This window comes from Ornithorhynchus anatinus, chromosome 3 (assembly GCF_004115215.2).
Source record: "Ornithorhynchus anatinus isolate Pmale09 chromosome 3, mOrnAna1.pri.v4, whole genome shotgun sequence".
In the NCBI taxonomy this organism is placed as follows: Eukaryota; Metazoa; Chordata; class Mammalia; order Monotremata; family Ornithorhynchidae; genus Ornithorhynchus; species Ornithorhynchus anatinus.
In genome coordinates this window covers 94,966,123-94,988,047 of record NC_041730.1, presented here as the reverse complement: position 1 = coordinate 94,988,047, position 21,925 = coordinate 94,966,123, and the positions used below count along the sequence as shown (strand labels likewise).

The 21,925-nt window shown below is 47.6% G+C and overlaps 2 protein-coding genes across 2 annotated transcripts in view; one reads left to right on the top strand and one right to left on the bottom strand.

Moving 5' to 3' along the window:
• PARG (poly(ADP-ribose) glycohydrolase) overlaps window positions 1–15,213 on the bottom strand; it is a 123,410-nt gene extending 108,197 nt beyond the window's left edge. Inside the window, exons 1-6 of the mRNA XM_029059808.2 lie at window positions 15,120–15,213; window positions 15,033–15,089; window positions 8,141–8,204; window positions 6,800–7,819; window positions 5,475–5,658; window positions 2,061–2,183 (exon numbers count right to left, since the gene is read on the bottom strand). Of these exons, the coding sequence (XP_028915641.2) occupies window positions 2,061–2,183; window positions 5,475–5,658; window positions 6,800–7,819; window positions 8,141–8,204; window positions 15,033–15,089; window positions 15,120–15,180 (1,509 nt within the window). The 5' untranslated portion in view covers window positions 15,181–15,213. The remainder of the gene's footprint in view (window positions 1–2,060; window positions 2,184–5,474; window positions 5,659–6,799; window positions 7,820–8,140; window positions 8,205–15,032; window positions 15,090–15,119) is intronic.
• A 290-nt stretch (window positions 15,214–15,503) lies between these two features.
• The window catches only part of LOC100091978 (mitochondrial import inner membrane translocase subunit Tim23), a 33,769-nt gene continuing 27,347 nt past the window's right edge, over window positions 15,504–21,925 (top strand). The window contains exon 1 of the mRNA XM_029061171.1: window positions 15,504–15,635. Coding sequence (XP_028917004.1) covers window positions 15,518–15,635 — 118 coding nt within the window. The 5' untranslated portion in view covers window positions 15,504–15,517. The remainder of the gene's footprint in view (window positions 15,636–21,925) is intronic.

Genomic DNA, 21,925 nt, shown 5'->3' with positions numbered 1-21,925 from the left:
GGAGAAACGATGCCTTAATCAGGAAGGCCTCTTGAAGGAGATGTGTTTTTAGTAAGGCTTTTGTGGGAGGGAAAGGTTTCCAGGCCAGAGGGAGGCCATGGGCAAAGGGGTCATTGGCGAGATAGATGCGATCGCGGTACAGGTAAATAGGTGGAGTCCTGGAATCCATTATACAGGAGCTCACCGAATGCTTACAACTGAAGACACACACGGCTAAGTAGAAACCGATTTGCGGGTCCAGAAGAGAGTATGTAGTGACATTAGGTGTGTGGAAACCTAACCTTTCAGCCTGAACTGAAAATCTTTGAATGCATCAAAGAATTGGATGAGGTTGACTGGTAATAAAGAGCTGAAAGGTGTCATTAAACATGACTGCCTAGGAAGCACGATGACTACTACACCAAGTAAAAAATTCAATTAAAAAAAAATGAGCTTTTGTGCTTTGGGCAAGTGACAGTAGTACCACTAGAGCAGTTTCATCACCATCGCCTACGAGTCGGACTTCTTATCAAAAGGCAGGGCGGAATCACCAACTCTGAGACTCTAAAGCCCAACCTGTTCACCAGCACTGAAGCCAACCAACTTTTCAGGGTGGGATATGGCAGAAGGATGAATGAAACTGAGGCAGGGCTGCATTAGCCAACTGGTGCTGGCACACGTGGTCCTGGGGTTTAGGAGACCTTTGCCAGAGGCTGGAGGCCCCATCCCCTGCCCCCGCTGCTCCAGTGCAATTCGCCTCCAAAGACTCTGACTCTCTGGCATCCTCCATAATCACCTAGACTTTGGTGTTCTGGGTCTATATTACATGCAGTGACCTCACAAAACTTCTAATCTAAAGAAGTTTTCCATTCCATTCCACTCCATTCTAGGGCTTCATCTTTTCATTTTGGGTGCTGGGGACAAATCTGTTTGTTGGGGGAGGACCATCAGAGGGGATCTGGATGGACCTTCGAGGAGGCGGAGGGATTTAAAAGGGCAGAGGATGAAAAGAGGAGATGGAAGAAAAGGGGAGAAAAGAAAGGGGAGAGGAAAGGAAAGGATCTTTCCCTCACAGAAACGCTGTCATCACTGCCATAATTTCTCTCCTTCAGTGAGAGGTTCCTCTCATTCCCTGGTTCCGGGGCCCTGTGAAGAATATCTGCCCACCTTCCTCCCAACTGGGTAATCAATCACTCTGTGCTCAAGTATGGTGAACTGAAGGGAGAACATAAGACCAAAAGGAGAGAAGAAAAATTATGAAGATTCAGTCAAGCCCAATAGCAAATGCCGAACCACAGCAACAGACTGTGGGAGAAAGGGGCGATCAGCTGGCGTGCTGTGCGACGGTCAGGAGTGGAATGGTTCTGTTCAAGCAGAAACCGTGGAAAAAGTGAGAGCCATACTAAGAGCAAGAGACAAATATAGCACCACGTACTGAAAACTGTGAATGCAACACTTCTGCAAAGACACTGGTTGTACATGTCCACTGTGAAAGGGGAAGCAGCATGGCTCAGTGGAAAGAGCCCGGGCTTGGGAGTCAGAGGTCATGGGTTCGAATCCCAGCTCTGCCACTTGTCAGCTGTGTGACTGTGGGCAAGTCACTTAACTTCTCTGTGCCTCAGTTACCTCATCTGTAAAATGGGGATTAAGACTGTGAGCCCCACGTGGGACAACCTGATTCCCCTGTGTCTACCCCAGCGCTTAGAACAGTGCTCTGCACATAGTAAGCGCTTAAGAAATACCAACATTATTACTTAACTTCTCTGGGCCTCAGTTACCTCATCTGTAAAATGGGGATGAAGACCGTGAGCCCCATGTGGGACAACCGATCACCTTGTATCCCCCAGTGCTTAGAACAGTGCTCTGCACGTAGTAAGCCCTTAACAAATACCAACATTATTATTACCATGGGACATTGGCCTAGAAGATGTTCTCAGACAAGAGCATCATCCACATGCCGGAAAATACATCTAAAGATATACACGCAAAAATACACTTTGGCATCCTAGAACATAAAATGGACCAATTAACAACGCAGAAATTCCATACACATATACAAAAATATTCATTATTCATCTTACCTCATCCTCTACAGGGTACAGGTTTTGTTCTGAACAAGGCATTTTAACGTGTTTATTGTCCCACGAATCTTTGTAATACGATGGAAAGGGTTTAGGGACTTCAGCTTCTCTCAGAAGATCTACCTGCAGCAGAGGATAAATTTAAAAAAAAAGAATATTCACACTGCAACGTGTATGACGTACAGATCTCTGATCACCAAACTTGAGCAAAATGAAAACTTCTAAAGAGCTCAGGTGATCTAATGATGATGAACTAATTCATGCGTAATAAATATACACACACACCACTTGTGGTGAAGCACTGTTTACATCATAATTTTGCGTGTAAAGTTAATTAGTCAAGTATCTACTGAGCTCCCATTGGGTGCCTAGCAGTGGGGATATAAATTATGGATTTGGGGGCATATTTTTAGATATTCATAAAAGATTTTGGGAAAATGTTTTCATCCATATTTGCACCCCAGAGTTAAAGAGTGGAATGTTTTATTCTAGTCAGGCTGATAGAGCAAGAAACTGTCTGGTGCTTTATAGTTTGCATAGAAAGAAGATGTGAAAAAGTACCACTTCAAATTCTTCATCTATGCAGCACTTACTAAGAAATACCACTCGTCAAGACCTGTTGGAAATAAAACTAAATTTAGGAAGAGAGTGTGAGAAAGATAATATTTTTCTCAGCAATAAATGTGGATCATTTTCAGAAGCTGCATATAATCCAAACGCCACACTGTGGCCAATAAGCTTCAGCAGCTGGGGAAGGGTTGGGTGTCATTTTGCTTCCAAACTGAAAAAATAGGGGAATTAAGGGCCAAAGCAACATACGTGCTTTCAATACATTCTCAAAAGATAGTGCAATCACCTGCACGCAGGTGACACTTCCACTTCTCCTCCAATTCTCCCCTTGAGCCCCTCCAATCTGGTTTCTGCCCCCTTCACTCCATCAAAACAGTCCTCTCAAAGGGATGATCTCCTTCTTGCTAAATATAATCGCCTCTAGTCCATCCTAATCCTTCTCGATTCTCAGCTGCCTTCAACACTGTGGACCACCCCCTTCTTCTGGAAACATTATTTAACCTTGGCTTCATTGATGTGGTCCTCTCCCGGTTCTCTGGATGCTCATTTTCGATCTCTTTCATGGGCTCCTCCTCTGCCTCCCCCTACTCCTGCCAACTGTGGATCTTTTTTCTACAGAACTATTCAGTCCGTGTTTTCCCACTCCCGAGAACCTCATCCACCACACATCCAACAGGAAGTCCTTACCGCTGGTTTTAAAGCACTTAATCACCTTGCTCCTCCTCCCTCACCTCCCTGATTGTCTACTACAATCCAGTCTGCATGATTCACTCCTCTAATGCCAACCCACTCACTGTACTTGTTCACATCCCACTGCCAGCTCCTTACCCACGTCCTGCCTCTGGCCTGGAACTCCCTCCCCCTTCATATCTGATAGACCACCACCCTCCCCACCTTCACTGCCTTATTAAAATCTCATGTTTGCCAAAAAGCCTTCAATGATTAAGCCCTCATTTCCTCTACTCCCTCGCCCTGTGTCACCCTCACACTTAGATTTGTATACTTTATTCACCGCACCCTCAGCCCTACATCACTTAGGAACACCTCTATAATTTATTTTAATGTCTGTCTCCCCTTCTAGACTGTAAGCTCCTTGTGAGCTGGGATTGCGTCTACCAATTCTGTGATATTGTGCTCTCCCACGCACTTAACACAGTCTTCTGCATGGAATAAGTACTCTATAAATGATCGATTGATTACGGGCTTTGGAGTCAGAGGTCATGGGTTCGAACCCCGGCTCTACCACTTGTCAGCTGTGTGACTTTGGGCAAGTCACTTAACTTCTCGGTGCCTCAGTTACCTCATCTGTAAAATGGGGATTAAGACTGTGAGCCCCACGTGGGACAATCTGATTCCCCTGTGTCTACCCCAGCGCTTAGAACAGTGCTCGGCACATAGTAAGCGCTTAACAAATACCAACATTATTATTATTATTATCCCGGGAGTGCCTATAAACAGTTATCCTTCATCTTTGAAGTAGGCGATATATATGCATATATTTATGTAATTGTACATGTTTGCTATAATAATGATGGTATTTGTTAAGCGCGTACCAGTTGCCAGGCACTGTACTAAGTGCTGGGGCAGATGCAAGAAAATCGGGTTAGACAAAGACCCTGTCTCACATGGGGCTCACAGTCTCAATCCCCATTTTACAGATGACGTAACTGTGGCACAGAAAGTGAAGTGACTTGCCAAAGGTCAAATGGCAGACCAATGGCAGACCAATGGCAGAACCGGGATTAGAACCCTTGACCTTCTGACTCCCGGGCCTGTGCTCTATCCACTACGTCACGCTGCTTCCCTCTACCAGTCTACAAGGTCTCAATATCCTGTAAATCCATTTGCACACCCTACTGATTTATATTTTACAACTGCCATTCTCTAGCTAGTTATCCCATAGAAAAAGCAACACAGTTCCATTTTAACAACTATTATTATTAATAATAATAACTATAGTATTTGTTAGGTGTTTACTATATGCCAAGCACTGTACTAAATACTAGGGTAGATACAGGACAATCAGGTCATACTAAGCCCTCATTTCCTCTTCTCCCACTCCCTTCTGTATCCTTGCACTTTTACTCTTTATTCACTCCTCCCCTCAGCCCCACAGCATTCTTGTACATATCCATGAATTAATTTATTTACATAAATGTCTGTCTCCTCCTCTAGGCTGCAAACTCCTTCCGGGCAGGGAACATGTCTACCGACTCTGCTATATTATACTCTCTCAAGTCTTCAGTAGAGTGCTCTGCACATAATAAGTGCTCAATAAATTTGATTTATTGCTTATTATTGTTTATTATTGATTGATTGTGCTCTCCCAAGAACTTAGTACAGTGCTCTGTACACAATAAGCGCTCAATAAATACGACTGAGTGTGCTCTCCCAAGAACTCAGTCGAGTGTTCTGCACACAATACGCGCTCGATAAATACCACTGATTGATTACAATGTACTTCATACCGTTGTCCTTCACTCTTGAAGTAGATGGCATATATGTATATATTTGATTCACACGGGACTCACGAAATAAGTAGGAGGGAGAACAGGTACTGAATCCTCATTCTGCAGATGAGGGAACAAGGCAGAGAAAAGTTAAGGGACTTGCCCAAGATCACACAGCGGGGAAGGGGCGGAGCCGGGATTAGAATGCAGGACCTCCAACTCCCCGGCCCGTGCTCTTTCCACTAAGCCATGCTACTTCCCATTGGACTATATTACAGACGGACTTCTTAGTTGACAAATTCATTAAGCATTTACTATGAGCCAGGCACTGTACTAAGCATTTAGGTGAATACAAGCAAATCGGATTGGACACAAACGATAGATGTAATCATACCCGGACGGTGACGGTGTGATTGGCCAGGGGTCTGAGGTGAGGAAGGCGGGTCCCGCACACAGGCATTCTTCTCATTTCCTCGATAGGCGTTCCAAACCATCTCTTATCTGGAGAAAGCTGAGGTGGGATGTATTTGGAGGTCTTCTTCTCTGGCCTCTGTTGTTTGAATTCGCACTGCTCTTTTCTAAGATCAAGAAAATGAAATCCTATCATGAGCCACTAACCTAAAAGAACTCTGCCGACAAAATACCTAGAATATCATAGCCTGGTTGAACTATTTGGTACTTTTAGCCATCTTTTCTCTGGATTCCTCGGCCCAAACATCATCTTCACATCGACAGTATTCAATGAGTTGAGGCTCTCTTCTAAGCACATCCAAAGACAACATTCAGAGGTTTAATCAACAGGTGATCGTCAACAAAATATAACTGATTTCTGTCCAGTGCCTGGTTTAGATTCTGGAAACACCTTCCCATACAATACACCTTACAATAGTCCAGACCACTCGATGGTCACTTCTCTGCAAGAAGCCGCAAATACCCCTGACCCTGACTTTCAAACCTATAATAGTATCTCCAGAAAAGATGAAACTACTACCTTATCAGATTTGAAAATAAACACATTCCAGAATATACAAGGGCTGGATTAATTTATCAATACGCAACCAGACTTCTTTCATGGGTGCTATCACTCCTAGCATTCTTGTCACCCACAAAAACATAAGTTCTTTGAGGGTAGAGACCATGTGTGTAGAGAAGCAGTGTGGCTTAGCGGACAGAGCACGGCCTTGGGAGTCAGAGGACGTGGGTTCTAATCCCGGCTCCTCCACTTGTCTGCTGTGTGACCTTGAGCAAGCCGCCTAACTTCTCTCTGCCTCAGTTACCTCATCTCTAAATTGTAAACTGTGAGCCCCACGTGGGACAACCTGATGACCTTGTATCTACCCCAGCGCTTAGAACAGTGCTTGGCACATAGTAAGCACCTAACAAATACCATAACAATTATTATTATGTACTTTCCCTAGAGTCTAGGACCAATGCTGACTCAATAGTGCCCTTCACAGATAATTTAGGACGGAGATATTTTACTCTGGAAAGTCCCTTAGAATCTGCAAAAGTTTTAAAAATCTAGTGGGTAAGATTCTGTGACTTTATTTTTTGAAAGAACTGCCTCCGTAGTTGAGATTTATATCTTTCATTCTTCCGTAAAAGCCAAATGCTCCTCTAGTGCAATAACCTGACCAAGTTGGCTAAACTCACTAAAAAAGGGATTCCCAAAAGGCAGTCCAGATTCATCAGAGAAGTTCTTTAACTGGGTAAGATTACCTTTTCTCCTCAGGTCTCGGCATTCTCATAAAATGGTCTGTGATTTTAGAGTCCTTCCTTCCGTGGTGTTTTGCACCCTTGCAGTCTGCGCTGAAACCAGAAGCCGGTCCGGAGCACCTGGCATTCGGCTCGTCTGCACTTCTGGGGCTATTTGCTTCCTCAAACTGGTCGCCCGATCCAAGATCTTCACAACCTCTGCTGGGCTGCCGCCCTCTCAATTCGGTTTCGGCCTCTCCCACCCGAAGTCCGGAAGCCTTGTTTCCTGCTCTGACTGAACTGATATTTTCCTGCTCGTCAAGGCAGGGGCTAGTTTCTTCATCCCCCTCCGAGTTCTGACAGCTGTTCTTGGAGTTGTCCACGTCCATTGGCGACTCGGGTTCACTTTCCTTCTCGAAGAGGGGAGAGTCGGCGGGGCTGCCTTCCCTTCCGCCGTGACCGGCCGCCCCTCTCCCAGCTCCAACGTCCCCACAACCGGCATCTGACATCGGGCTCTCTGGTACCAAATCCGCCTCTTCTTCCTCCTCCTCCTCCTCCTCTTCTTCTTGTCGCCTGGTTGGGCCGCTTTCACCGTCACGCTGACAGTCCTTCCTGGGTTGCAAGTTGCCCGAGGCCGCTTGAGAGCGGGCATCTTTTGTCGACTGCTTTGCGTTTGACATCTTCACCGGTGTCAACGAGAATCTCCTATTGTCGCTGTTCTCGTCCCAGTCTAGGTGAGCCCGATCCTCCGTTCGGGGCACCCGATCCACGTTGGCGTTTCTGAACTGATCCGCCATCGTGGTTCCTTTCTCGGGGTCGGCCTCCGGAACTCGTTCTCTGGATTTGCCATCGTTCTGCCACTTGCACGAACTGGCTGGCTGATGCAGTTTGGAGTCTTTGGCACTCGTTTCCAGAGATGATCTTGGATGGTTCTTCTGGGAAGTATTTTCTAACTTTTCCTTGCTATGTTGATAAAAGTTATCCTCTGGAGCGGAACTCATTTTGGACCCTGATTCCATGTTATTGTTATCTTTACCCTGAAAACTGTAGGAGAGAGAATCTGTGTAATTATTATTATAATAAATAGCCAAAACCTTTCAGAGAGAGGACACAAAGGAAACTGGGCCACCTGCAAGTCTAACTTTCTGCCTTCTAAACTTTCCTTTTTATTTGAAGCAAACACACATCTCTGAAATAGCTAACTAAATACCCCTGGTAATTCAATATCCAGAAAACTGCCGAGACATTCCACATTTTAAATCATGTTTTGGATCGTGATGTACGTATGTTTTTTTTGAAATATTCACTTCTCTGTCCACGAGGTAACCGTTAGCTCAAAGTCAGAAAATGGGTCAAGGTTCATACCTTTTTGATGCTAACTTGACTCCTTTAGTCTCCATCCAGGTGGTAATTGCCTTTTGCTTATAAACTTAAAAAAAAAGGAAAGAAAAACATTAATTTTCATGCAGATCCAAGATTCATATTTTGCAGCGCTTTAAACCGAGTTGCTTTAATTATTCATGGATCGTTTAGTGGAAAGGTTTTACTATCCCTGGACAGTAAAATCTCCCATGCTATTCCAGTTCGTATCCTTTAACTTGGTCACACTTCAAATGGGGAAAAAGTCACGACAGCCACCCACCTCGATTGATAAGACTATGGCCTTCTAATGTGGATAAGCGAACATCCCATTAGGTCATTATCAATGTAGCAATACTGTAACTATTTCCTGAGCAGAAGAGTACCAGATTACCGAGTCAGTCATTATCCTACTCGATAAAAACATAAAGAGATGAACCTAAGAACTGGCTTCCAGGTACACGACTCCCAGAGGTTACCTATACATCTCTACAACCCCCAGCCCCTAATTAGCTCGCTTCATCCTATCTTGCCTCGCTGATCTATCACAGTCCAACCCACACGCTTCACTCCTCTAACTTCAACCTACTTAAGGCACCTCCATCTCATCTTACTCGTTGCTGATCCCTTGTCCATGTGCTAGAACTCCCTTCCCTTTCACATTCGACAGACCACCACTCTCCCCACCTCCAAAGCTCCACTAAAATCATATCTCCTCCAAGAGACCTTCCCTAACTAAGCTCTCGCTTCCTCTCTTTGTCCCCCCCTTCTGTGTTTGTTGCCTATGTCCCTGGATAGCTCCTCCTTAAGCATTTTGATTTTCATCCCATTCATTCATTCATTCAATACTATTCATTGAGCGCTTACTATGTGCAGAGCACTGTACTAAGCGCTTGAAGAGTGAACAAGTCGGCAACAGATACAGACGGTCCCTGCCGTTTGACGGGCTTACGGTCTAATCGGGGTAGACGGACAGACGAGAACGATGGCAATAAACAGAGTCGAGGGGAAGAACATCTCGTAAAAACAATGGCAACTAAATAGAATCGAGGCGATGTACATTTCATTAACAAAATAAATAGGGTAATGAAAATATATACAGTTGAGCGGACGAGTACAGTGCCGAGGGGATGGGAAGGGAGAGGTGGAGGAGCAGAGGGAGATGGGCGGAAAAGAGGGTTAAGCTGCGGAGAGGTGAAGGGGGGGCGGTAGAGGGAGTAGAGGGAGAAGGGGAGCTCAGTCTGGGAAGGCCTCTTGGAGGAGGTGAGTTTTAAGTAGGGTTTTGAAGAGGGGAAGAGAATCAGTTTGGCGGAGGTGAGGAGGGAGGGCGTTCCGGGACCGCGGGAGGACGCGGCCCGGGGGTCGACGGCGGGATGGGCGAGACCGAGGGACGGTGAGGAGGTGGGCGGCGGAGGAGCGGAGCGTGCGGGGTGGGCGGTAGAAAGAGAGAAGGGAGGAGAGGTAGGAAGGGGCAAGGTGACGGAGAGCCTCGAAGCCTAGAGTGAGGAGTTATTGTTTGGAGCGGAGGTCGATAGGCAACCACTGGAGGTGTTTAAGAAGGGGAGTGACATGCCCAGATCATTTCTGCAGGAAGATGAGCCAGGCAGCGGAGTGAAGAATAGACTTCACCCCAGGCCCACGGCACTTAGGTACATAACCATTTGTAATTTATTTTAGTATCTATCTCTCCTTCTAGTCTGTAAGCTCACTGTTAGCCGGGATCACATTTACCTATTCTACTGTACTTTCCCAAACACTTAGTACGGTGCTTTGCATACTTGGCACTCAATAAATACCACTGATTAATGGATTATATATTGCAAAGAAGAATTTAACTTCATAATCTCTACCTCGAAATCCTCCCTTGACCTCACTGCACTCTCCAGTTAACCCCCCACCTCCTTCCTACCATTCCTTTCCAAACTTCCTTGACCGAGCTGTCTACTCTGCTGCCTCCAATTCAATGGCCTCCTGCCATCTGGTTTCTCCTCCCTTCAGTTCATGGAAACAGCCCTCCCTGAGGTCATCAATGACCACCTTTTTGCTAAATCCAATGGCCTCTACCACATCTGAACTCATGTCACTACAAACTACATCAGCTGCCTTCAACACTATGGTCCACTTCCCCCCACCTCCTGATCATTATATCCTTTTTCCCATTATCTGAAGTTGGCTTCGCTGTCACTCTTCTCTCCTGGGTCTCCTCCCATCTCTCTGGCTGCTCATTCTCAGTCTCTTTCGCAGGCTCCTTCTCTGCCTCTCACCTTCTAACTGTGGGAGTCCTTCGAGGTTCAGTTCTGGGTCCCCTTCTATTCTCCATCTTCTTCCACTCCCTTGGAAAATTCATTCACTCACAACTTCAACTACCATCTCTTTGCAGTCTCTCCTCTGCAGTCTAGCTTTTCCTCCTGCCTTCCGGACATCCCTACTTGGATATCCTGCAGACGCCTCAAACTTAATGTGTCCAAAACTGAACTTCTCATCTTCCCTCCCGAACTGTAGGTCATCCTCCCTGTCTCACCAGCCTGTAACCTTGGGCATCATCTTCATCTCAGCTTTTTCATGCAACCCACAGATTCAATCAATCACCAAATCCTGTTGGTTCTAGCATCTCGAGAATCCACGCTTGCCTCTCCATCCAAACTTCTATCATATTGATCTAAGCACTTATTGTATCAGCCTCCCTGCCGACCTCCCTGCTGCTCCCCATTCCAGCCCATATTTCATTTTGCTGTCCAGGGCATTTTTCTAAAAAAAAAGTTCAGTTTATATCACCCCACTCCTCAAAAACCTCCAATGGTTGTCCATCCACTTCCATAAACAGAAACTCCTTACCTCAGGTTTTATGGCAGTCAATCAGCTCTCTCCCCGTCTTACATATCCTTGCTGACCTCCTACTACAACTCAGCCCGCACGATTCATTCCGCTAACCAATCTACTCACTGTATCTTGATCTTGTCTATCTGGTCAGCGAGCCCTCATCCACATTCATTCATTCAATTGTATTTATTGAGCGTCTTCTGTGTTCAGGGCACTCTACTAAGCGCTTTGGAGAGTACAGTATAACAATAAACGGACACGGTCCCTGTCCGCAACGAGCTTCCTCCTTCTGGCTTGAATTTTCCTCCCCCTTCATGTCCAAAAGACCATCACTCTCCCTAATTTCAAAACCCACCTAAACTCAAATCTCCTCCAGCTTCCCTTACTGTCCCTATGTACTTCAATCTGTACCCCTCTGCACTTGATATTCACCCCATCCCTAGGGAACTTATGTATCTATCTTTATAGCCTGTCATTTCCCCTTTCCGTGATTTATTTTAATGTCTGCCTCCCCTCTAATCAAAAGATTTACTGGGAGCTTACTGGGCTAAGTGCTTGGGAGAGTACTGTGGTACCTGTTAAATTCTTACTATGCGCCAGCCCTTGTACTAAGCACTATGATGGATGCAAGCAAAACGGGTTGAACGCAGGCCCCGTCCCAGGTGGGGCTCACAGTCTCAATCCCCATTTTACAGATGAGGTAAGTGAGGCACAGAGAAGTGAAGTGACTTGCCCAGGGTCACAGAGGAGACAAGTGGCGGAGCCGGAATTAGAACCCATGACCTTCTGCCTCCCGGGCCCGTGCTCTATCCACTATGCCTTGAGGTAAGTACACTAAGAGTACCATACATCAGCCTCGGTAGACATGTTTCCTGCCCACATGGCGCTTGCAATCTAGAGAGGGAGACAAACATTTATATAAATTTACAATATGCAATTTATAGATATGTACACATTATTTCTAGACATCAGACTGTAAGCTTCCGGGGGCAGGGATCGTGCCTACCAACTCTTTTGTAGGGTACTCTTTAAAACGTTTAGTTCATTACTCTGTACACACTAAGTGCTCAATACTATTGACTGACTGATGGATCTTAAAAGGAAAAGGGGAAACATCTGAGCTAATTTCCTCCACTCCACCTACTGAACAAAGATAATGCAACTCTCCATCGGTTTCATTCCATTCAAATAAAATAGAAACAAGCCTTTCAGTCAGATATTGTTATTGATACATTTGGCTATTTGTGGGGAGGGAGGGAAGGGAAGGGCAATAATCTTCTTTTTGTTTTATTTTTTTTAAATGGTCAAAAAGTCTTTGGTGGCAATTCTCCAACTTGGACTACTGCAGTCTAGTTTCTCTCCTGAAGCAGCATGGCTCAGTGGAAAGAGCCCGTGTTTACGAGTCAGAGGTCCTGGGTTCTAATCCCGACTCCCGTCACCTGTCAGCTATGTGACTTTGGGCAAGTCACTTCACTTCTCGGTGCCTCAGCTACCTCATCTGAAAATAGGGATTAAGACTGTGAGCCTCATTACCTGACTACCCTGTATCTACCCCGGCGCTTAGAACAGTGCTCGGCACATAGCAAGTGCATAACAAATACCAACATTATTATTAAGTACAGCCTCCCAGGGTTTGCTCACTGGTTCCGAATGCGGCAGAGTCACTGATCACCACAGAAGCTTCTGCGACATCAACGGTACTTCAACGTTATCCGCCACTAAAATGACCGCTCCCTAAAACTCCATATGCTAGCTACTCTGCATATGTATATGTGTTTATAAGTCTATAATTCTATTTATTTTGATGTCTGATTACTTGTACTGATGTCTGTCTCCCCTCCTCTAGACTGTGAGCCCACTCTGGGCAGCGATTACCTCTCTTTATATGCCGTATTGTACTTTCCAAGGACTTAGTATAGTGTTCTGCACCCAGTAAGCACTCAATAAATACGACTGAATGAATGGATGAAGTATCAAGGTGGCGTCACCCATCCCTCCACCCACCGACAGGTGGGCAGGAAGCATCTCGACAAGGCTCAGTTTCCCCACACGTCTTCCAAGTCCCAGAGCCGGGCATAAGTTCTCCCTGAGAAAATACCACTGAATGAATGAGTGAAGTACCATAATCATCATCATCATCAGGGCAGCATCACCCATCCCTCCACCAGCCCGCCGACGGGTAGGCAGAAAGCATCGACAAGCCTCAGTTTCCCCACGCGGCTTCCAAGCCACGAAGCAGCGCAGCTTCGTGGAAAGAGCACGGACTCGGGACCTACCTCCGCCACCCGTCTGCTGTGGGACCTGGGGCAAGCCACTTCCCTTCTCTGTGCCTCAGTTCCCTCACCTGTAAAATGGGGATCGATCCATTCATTCAATCATATTTACTGAGCGCTTACTGTGTGCAGAGCACTGTACTAAGCGCTCGGAAAGTACAATTCAGCAATAGAGACAATTCCTGCGAGCCCCATGTGGGACAACCTTCTTCCCTTGTAATGATGATGCTGGTACTTGTCAAGTGCTTACTATGTGCCAAACACTGTTCTAAGCGCTGGGGTAGATACAAGCTAATCAGGTTGTCCCATGTGAGACTCACAGTCTTCATCCCCATTTTACAGATGAGGTAACTGAGGCCCAGGGAAGTGAAGTGACTTGCCCAAAGCCACACAGCTGACAAGCGGCCGAGGCAGAATTAGAACTCGTGACCTCTGACTCCCAAGTCCCTGCTCTTTCCACTAAGCCACCCTGCTTCTCTTTCCCAGTGCTGAGAACACTGCTTGGCACATAGCAAGTGCTTACCATATACCATCATTCTAAGTCCCAGAAGGGACACAAGTGCTCCCCGAGGAAGGATGGAGGAAGGATGGAGGAGGAGGAGGAGGAGGAGGGGTAGAAGAGGAAGAGAAAGAGAGGGGGAGTGGAGGAGGATGAGAGGGAGTAGTGGAGAAGGATGAGGATAAGAGGGGGTGGAGGAAAACAGAGGGGGCTGAGGAGGAGGGGGGAAATGGAGGAGGAGGAGGAGGAGGAGGACGAGGGAGGTAGTGGAGGAGAGGAGTCAGTGGAGGAGAAGGGCGGCAGTGGAGGAGGAGAGAGGGGAGTGGAGGAGGAAGAGGAGAAGAAGGTATTGGAGGAGAAGGAGGAGGAGGCGGTAGTGGAGGAGGAAGAGGAGAAGGAAGCAGTGGAGGAGGATGAGGAGAAGAGGCAGCGGAGGAGGAGAGGAGGCAGTGGAGGAGGAAGAGGAGAGGTGGCAGTGGAGGAGGAGGAGGAGGAGGAGGAGGAGGCAGTGGAAGAGCAAGAGGAGGAGGAGGCAGTGGAGGAGGAAGACAGGGGGAAGTGGAGAAGGAGAGGGGGCAGAGGAGGAGGAGAGGGGGAAGGGGAGGAGGAAAGGGGCTAGTGGAGGAAGAGAGGGAGAAGGAGATGGGGTAGTGGAGGAGGAGGAGGAGGAGGAGTGGAGGAAGAGGAGGAGGAGAGGGAGCAGTGGAGGAGAGGAGTCGGAGGAGGAGGAGGAGGAGGAGGAGGAGGAGGAGGGGAGAGAGGGCAGAGGAAGAGATGGGGCAGTGGAGGAGGAGAGGGAGCGGAGGAGGAGGAGGAGGAGGAGGAGGAGAGGAGGCAGTGGAGGAGGAAGAGGGGGGCAGGGGAGGAGGAGGAGAGGGGGCAGAGGAGGAGGGGGAGAAGGGGCAGAGGAGGAGGAGGGGGGGCAGAGGAGGAGGAGAGGGGGCAAAGGAGGAGGGGGAGAAGGGGCAGAGGAGAAGGAAGACGGGGGCAGTGGTGGAGGAGGAGGAGGAGGGGGGCAGAGGAGGAGGATGAGAAGGAGAAGAGGGGGCAGAGGAGGAGGAGGAGGAAAGGGGGCAGAGGAGGAGGAGGAGGAGGAAAGGGGGCAGTGGAGGAGGAAGAGGAGAAGAGGCAGTGGAGGAGGAAGACAAGGGGCAGTGGAGGAGGGGAGCAGGGGAAGAGGAGAAGGAGAGGGGGCAGGGGAGGAGAAGGAGGAAAGGGGCTAGTGGAGGAGGAGAGGGAGGAGGAGGAGGAGGAGGAGAGGAAGAGCAGGAGCAGGAGGGGGTGTGGGGGGCCCCCGGTGACGCACCTTTGTTCCCCAGGGCGCTGTGGGGGCGGTGCAGACGGGCGGGGCGGGGGCGGGGGCGGTGTTTGGGGTCGGGGTCGGGGTCGGGGCCGGGGCGGTCCCCCCAGCGGGCGCGCTTGCTGCAGGGGTCGGAGCGGGGCCCGGCGCTCATGCTGGGGCCCGGGGCCGCCTCAGCGCGCGGGGCCCGGGCGGGCCGGGGGAAGGGCCCCTCCCCGCCGCCGCCGCCGCCGCCCCCCTCGCCCCCCTCGCCTCATGGCTCCGCGCAGCAGCCGCCCGCGCCCGGACGCCAACGCCGCCCTCCCTCTCCGCCCGCCGTCGAGCGCCGCCGCGCCCCCTCCCTCCCCTGCCCCTGCCCCTCCCCCGCCGTCGCGCGGTGTCGTAAAGCGGAAGTGACGCTGGGCGGCGGGCGGCGCGCGGGAACGGGCCGCCTCCTCCTACTTCTCCTCAGCGGTGGCGGAGGGGAGGGGAGGGGAGGCCGCGGCCGCGCCATGGAGGGCGGCGGAGGCGGAGGCGGCGGCCACAAGAGCCCCGGAGGCCTGGCCGCCTTCTTCGGCGCCGGCGGGGCCGGGCCCGGATACTCCCACGCCGATCTCTCCGGGGTCCCGCGTGAGTCCCTCCCCCCTTTCCCCCCCCCGGTCACGGGTTCCCATCCCGGCGCCCTTGGGTCACCCCCGGCCCCGCTCTGCGCCTCGCTCGTCTCCTCTGGAAAATGGGGGGGGGGGGAGAGAGAGAGAGAGAGAGACCTCCGAGCCCCACCCGCCACCGCCTTCCGATGAGAATAACAGTGCTGGTGTTTGGGAAGCGCGTACTGGGCGCTGAGGACTGGCCTGCTAAACGCTGGGGAGGAGGCAGGGTCTCCAGGGGGTCCCACGTGGGGCTCACTGGCCTGATATTATTATTATTACTATCTACAATAATATAGGGAACATAATGTTAATAGTGTTATTTGAATAATAATAATAGTGTTGGTATTTGGGAAGCGCTTATTAGGCGCTGAGGACTGGCCTACTAAGCGCTGGGGAGGAGGCAGGGTCTCCAGAGGGTCCCACGTGGGGCTCACTGGCCTGATATTATTATCTACAATAATATAGGGAACATAATGTTAATAATATTATTTTAATAATAATAATAGTGTTGGTATTTGGGAAGCGCTTACTAGGCGCTGAGGACTGGCCTACTAAGCGCTGGGGAGGAGGCAGGGTCACCAGGGGGTCCCACGTGGGGCTCACTGGCCTGATATTATTATCTACAATAATATAGGGAACATAATGTTAATAATATTATTTTAATAATAATAATAATAGTGTTGGTATTTGGGAAGCGCTTATTAGGCGCTGAGGACTGGCCTACTAAGCGCTGGGGAGGAGGCAGGGTCACCAGGTGGTCCCACGTGGGGCTCAATGGCCTAATATTAGTATTATTATCTACAATAATATAGGGAACATGATGTTAATAGTATTATTTTAATAATAATGATAATTATAGTGTTGGTATTTGTGAAGCGCTTACTAGGTGCTAAGCACTGGGCTAAGCGCTGGGGAGGAGGCAAGGTCACCAGGTGCTCCCACGAGGGGCTCACTGGCCTAACATTATTATCTACAATAATATAGTGCACATAATGTTAATAGTATTAGTTTAATAACAATACTGTTGGCCTTTGTGAAACGCTTACTAGGCACTAAGGACTGGGCTAAGCGCTGGGGAGGAGGCAAGGTCACCAGGAGGTCCCACGTGGGGCTCACTGGCCTAATATTATTATTATTATCTACAATAATATAGTGCACATAATGTTAATAGTATTATTTTAATACTAATAATACTGTTGGCCTTTGTGAAACGCTTACTAGGCGCTAAGGACTGGGCTAAGCGCTGGGGAGGAGGCAAGGTCACCAGGTGGTCCCACGTGAGGCTCACTGGCCTAATATTATTATTATCTACAATAATATAGTGCACATAATGTTAATAGTATTTTTTTAATACTAATAATAGTGTTGATATTTGTGAAACGCTTACTAGGCGCTAAGGACTGGGCTAAGGGCTGGGGACGATGCAAGGTCACCAGGTGGTCCCACGTGGGGCTCACAGTCTTAATATTATTATTGTTTATAATACAATACACATAATATTAATAATCGTTTTTTAAAAATGATAATAATGATGTTATTTGTGGAGCACTTACTCTATGCCAAGCACTGTGCTAAGCGCTGGGGAGGATGCAAGGTCATCAGGTGGTCCCACGTGGGGCTCACTGGCTTAATATTATTATTATCATTATTATAATATAGTGTACATGATATTATTAATAATGTTATTTTAATAATAATAGTGTTGGTATTTGTGAATCCTTACTAGGTGCTAAGGATTGGGCTAAGCACTCGGGAGGATGCAAGGTCACCAGGTGGTCCCACGTGGGGCTCACTGGCTTAATATTATTATTATCTACAATAATATAGTGTACATAATGTTAATAATATTATTTTAATAATAATAATGCTGTTGGTATTTGTGAAGGGCTTACTCTGTGCCAAGCACTGTTTTAAGCACTGGGGAGGAGGTAAGGTCACCAGGTGGTCCCACGTGGGGCTCACTGGCTTCATATTATTTATAATATAATATATTAATAACATTATTTTAATAACGATGATGTTGGTATTTGTGAAGCGCTTACTTTGCCAAGCACTGTTCTAAGCACTGGGGAAGAAGCATGGTCCCACATGGGGCTCACTGGCTTCATATTATTATTATAAAATAGTGTACATGGTATTATTGATATTATTTTAATAATAATAGTGTTGGTATTTGTGAAGCGCTTACTAGGTGTTAAGGATTGGGCTAAGCCCTGGGGAGGATGCAAGGTCACCAGGTGATCCCACGTGGGGCTCCCTGGCCTAATATTATTAATCATAATAATATATACTATTAATATTGTTATTCCTAATATTTTAATAATTATAATGTTGGTATTTGTTAAGCACTTACTCTGTGCCAAGCACTCTTCTAAGCGCTGGGGAAGATGCAAGGTCATCAGGTGGTCCCACGTGGGGCTCACTGGCTTAATGTTATTATTATTACTTATGATAATACAGTGTATATACTATTATTAATAATATTGTTTTAATAATAATACTGTTGGTATTTGTGAAGCGCTTACTAGGTGCTAAGGACTGGGCTAAGCTCTGAGGAGGATGCACGGTCACCAGGTGGTCCCACGTGGGGCTCACAGTCTTAATTTCCTTTTAATAATAATAATAATAATAATAATAATGTTGGTGTTTGTGAAGTGCTTATCATGTGCTAAGGACTGTTCTAAGCGCTGGGCAGGTACATGGTCATCAGGTGGTCCCACGTGGGGCGTCCATTCTTAATCCCCTTTTAATAATAATGGTAAAGTTGGTATTTGTTAAGCGCTTACTATGTGCCAAGCACTGTTCTAAGCACTGGGGAGGATACCAGGTCATCAGGTTGTCCCACGTGAGGCTCCCATTCTTAATCTCCTTTTAATAATAATAATAATAATAATATTGGTATTTGTTAAGCACTTACTATGTGTCAAGCACTGTTCTAAGCGCTGGGGAGGATACCAGGTTATCAGGTGGTCCCACGTGGGGCTCGCAGTCTTAATCTCCTTTTAATTATAATAATAACAATGATGGTATTTGTTAAGCACTTACTATGTGCCAAGCACTGTTCTAAGCGCTGGGGAGGGTACAAGGTTATCAGGTGGTCCCAAGTGGGGCTCACAGTCTTCATCCCCTTTTAATAGTAATAATAATGTTGGTGTTTCTTAAGCGCTTACTATGTGCCAAGCACTGTTCTAAGCGCTGGGAGGGTACAAGGTCATCAGGTGGTCCCCGTGGGGCGTCCATTCTTAATCTCCTTTTAATAATAATAACGTTGATGGTATTTGTTAAGCACTTACTATGTACCAAGGACTGTTCTAAGCGCTGGGGGGTTACAAGGTGATGGCGTTGTCCCACGTGGGGAGCCCATTCTTAATCCCCTTTTAATAATAATAATAATAATAATCTAATCCTTCTCCCTCTACCGCCCCCCCTCACCTCTCCGCAGCTTTACCCTCTTTTCCCCCCATCTCCCTATGCTCCTCCCCCTCTCCCTTCCCATCCCCTCAGCATTGTACTCGTCCGCTCAACTGTATATATTTTCATTGCCCTATTTATTTTGTTAATGAAATGTACATCGCCTCGATTCTATTTAGTCGCCATTGTTTTTACGAGATGTTCTTCCCCTTGACTCTATTTATTGCCATCGTTCTCGTCCGTCCGTCTCCCCCGATTAGACCGTAAGCCCGACAGACGGCAGGGACCGTCTCTATCTGTTGCCGACTTATTCATTCCAAGCGCTTAGTACAGTGCTCTGCACATAGTAAGCGCTCAGTAAATACTATTGAATGAATGAATGAATAGTATTTGTTAAGTGCTTACTATGTGCCAAGGGCTGTTCTGAGCGCTGGGGTGCATACAAGGGCTTCAGGTGGTCCCACGTGGGGCTCACAGTCTTCATCCCCTTTTAATAATAATAATGGTATTTGTTAAGCACTTACTGTGTGCCAAGGACTGTTCTAATCGCTGGGGGGGACATAAAGTCATCAAGTGGACCCCTGTAAGGCTCACAGTCTTCATCCCCATTTTACAGAGGAGGGAACTAAGGCCCAGAGAAGTTGTTAATAATAATGCTGGCATTTGTTAAGCGCTTCCTATGTGCGAAGCACTCTTCTAAGTTCTGGGGGAGATACAAGGTCATCAGGTCGTCCCACGTGGGGCTCACAGGCTTAATCCCCATTTTACAGATAAGGGACCTGAGGCACAGAGAAGTGAAGGGACTTGCCCAAGGTCACACAGCAGACAAGTGGGAGAGCCAGGATTAGAACCAACATCCTCTGACTCCCAAGCCCGGGCTCTTGCCACTAGGCCATGCTGCCTCTTCCCTCTATGAGGGGAACGGTGCGGGGGGGCACCGATAATAAAGTTAATAATTGCAACATTTGTTAAACACTTATTATGAACCAAGTGCTGTTATAATAATAATAATGGTAATTAAGTGCTTACTATATGCCAAGCACTGTTCTGAGCCCTGGGGTAGATACCAGCTCATCAGGTTGTCCCACGTGGGGCTCACCGTCTTAAGCCCCATTTTACAGATGAGGTGACTGAGGCACAGAGAGGTCAAGTGGCTTGCCCAGGGTCTCACAGCAGACAAGTGGTGGAGCCGGGATTTGAACCCATGTCCTCTGGTCCCCAAGCCCGTGCTCATTCCACTAAGCGCTGGGGTAAATACAAGTTATTCAGGTTGTCCCACAGGGAGCTCATAGTCTTAATCCCCATTTGCAGATGAGGGAACTGAGGCACAGTGAAGTGACTTGCTCAGGGTCACACAGCAGACAAGTGGTGGAGCCAGAATTAGAACCCAGGTCCTCGGACTCCCAAGCCCGGGCTCTTGCCACTAGGCCTCATTGCTTGCTTCACCTCCCCGGGCGGGTCTTATCTGTTGCTTTTGGTTTGAGCTGAAACTTGACCCAAAAGAACCGAGGGTCATCATGAGCTCCTTGTGTCAGGGATTGTCCCTCTTTATTGCTGTACTGTACTGTCCCAAGCGTTTAGTACAGTGCTCTGCACACAGTAAGCACTCAGTAAATACGATTAAATGAATGAATAAGAAGTAATAATAATAACTGTGGCATTTGTTCAGCATTACTGTGTGCCAGGCACTGTACTAAGCAGTAGATACAAGCAAATCGGGTCGGAAACAATCCCTGTCCCACGTGGGGCTCACAGCCTCGATCCCCATTTTACGGATGAGGGAATTGAGGCCCAGAGAAGTGAAGGGACTTGCCCAGAGTCACACAGCAGGCAAGTAGCCGAAGCAGGATTAGAACCCCTGACCTGAGTCTCGGATCCATGCTCTATCCACTGTACCATGCGGCTGATAGACATTTTACATTTAAAATGTGGCATTTTCCCACCCCCTTCCTGTCTGCGTTTGGATTTGTACCCTTGATTCACCCACCCTCACCCCCACAGTACTTAAGTCCGTATCCTTAATTCTTTGTAATGTCCGTTTTCCCCCTAGACCGAAAGCTCCTGGTGAACAGAGAACATGTCCGCCAACTCCGATATAGTGTACTCTTCCCAAGCGCTTAGTAAAGTGCTCTGCACACAGTCAGCGCTCAATAAATAAGATTAAGTACTGCGAAGAAGGGAAGATACTGAGCAGAGAGCACACTCCGGCCCCCAAGTTGCTTACTGTGGTGTTTGCTTGATCAAATTATATTTAGAAAAAGGCTCCTTCTCAAGGGTTGAAGAAGTCAGTGATGTTTATTAAAGACTAATAGTAGGGTAGAGCACTGAACTAAACACTTTGACGAGTACGAAGCAGCAGCGTTGGTAAAAATGTTCCCTGCCCACCAGGAGTTTACAGCCTAAGTGTGGGAGGCAGAAAATAAATTGCAGGAAGGTACGTAAGTGCTGCCAGGCCGAAGGTGGGGTGAATAAAGGGTATGTACCAAGTGCAGGGAGTAGGAGAAATGGGGACATAGGGAAGGCCTCCCGGAGGAGATGGGATTTTAGATGGGCATTGAAGGTGGAAAGAGGCTGTCAGATTTGTATATATTTTCATTACCGTATTTATTTTGTTAATGAAGTGTACATCCCCTTGATTCTATTTATCGTGATGATGTTGTCTTGTTTCTGTCCGTCTGCCTCCCCTGATTAGACTGTAAGCCCGTCAACGGGCAGGGATTGTCTCTATCTGTTGCCGGATTGTCTATTCCAAGCGCTCAGTACAGTGCTCTGCACATAGTAAGCGCTCAATTAAATACTATTGAATGAATGAATATGTGCAGGGGGAGGGAGCTCCGGGCCAGAAGGAGGATGTGGGCA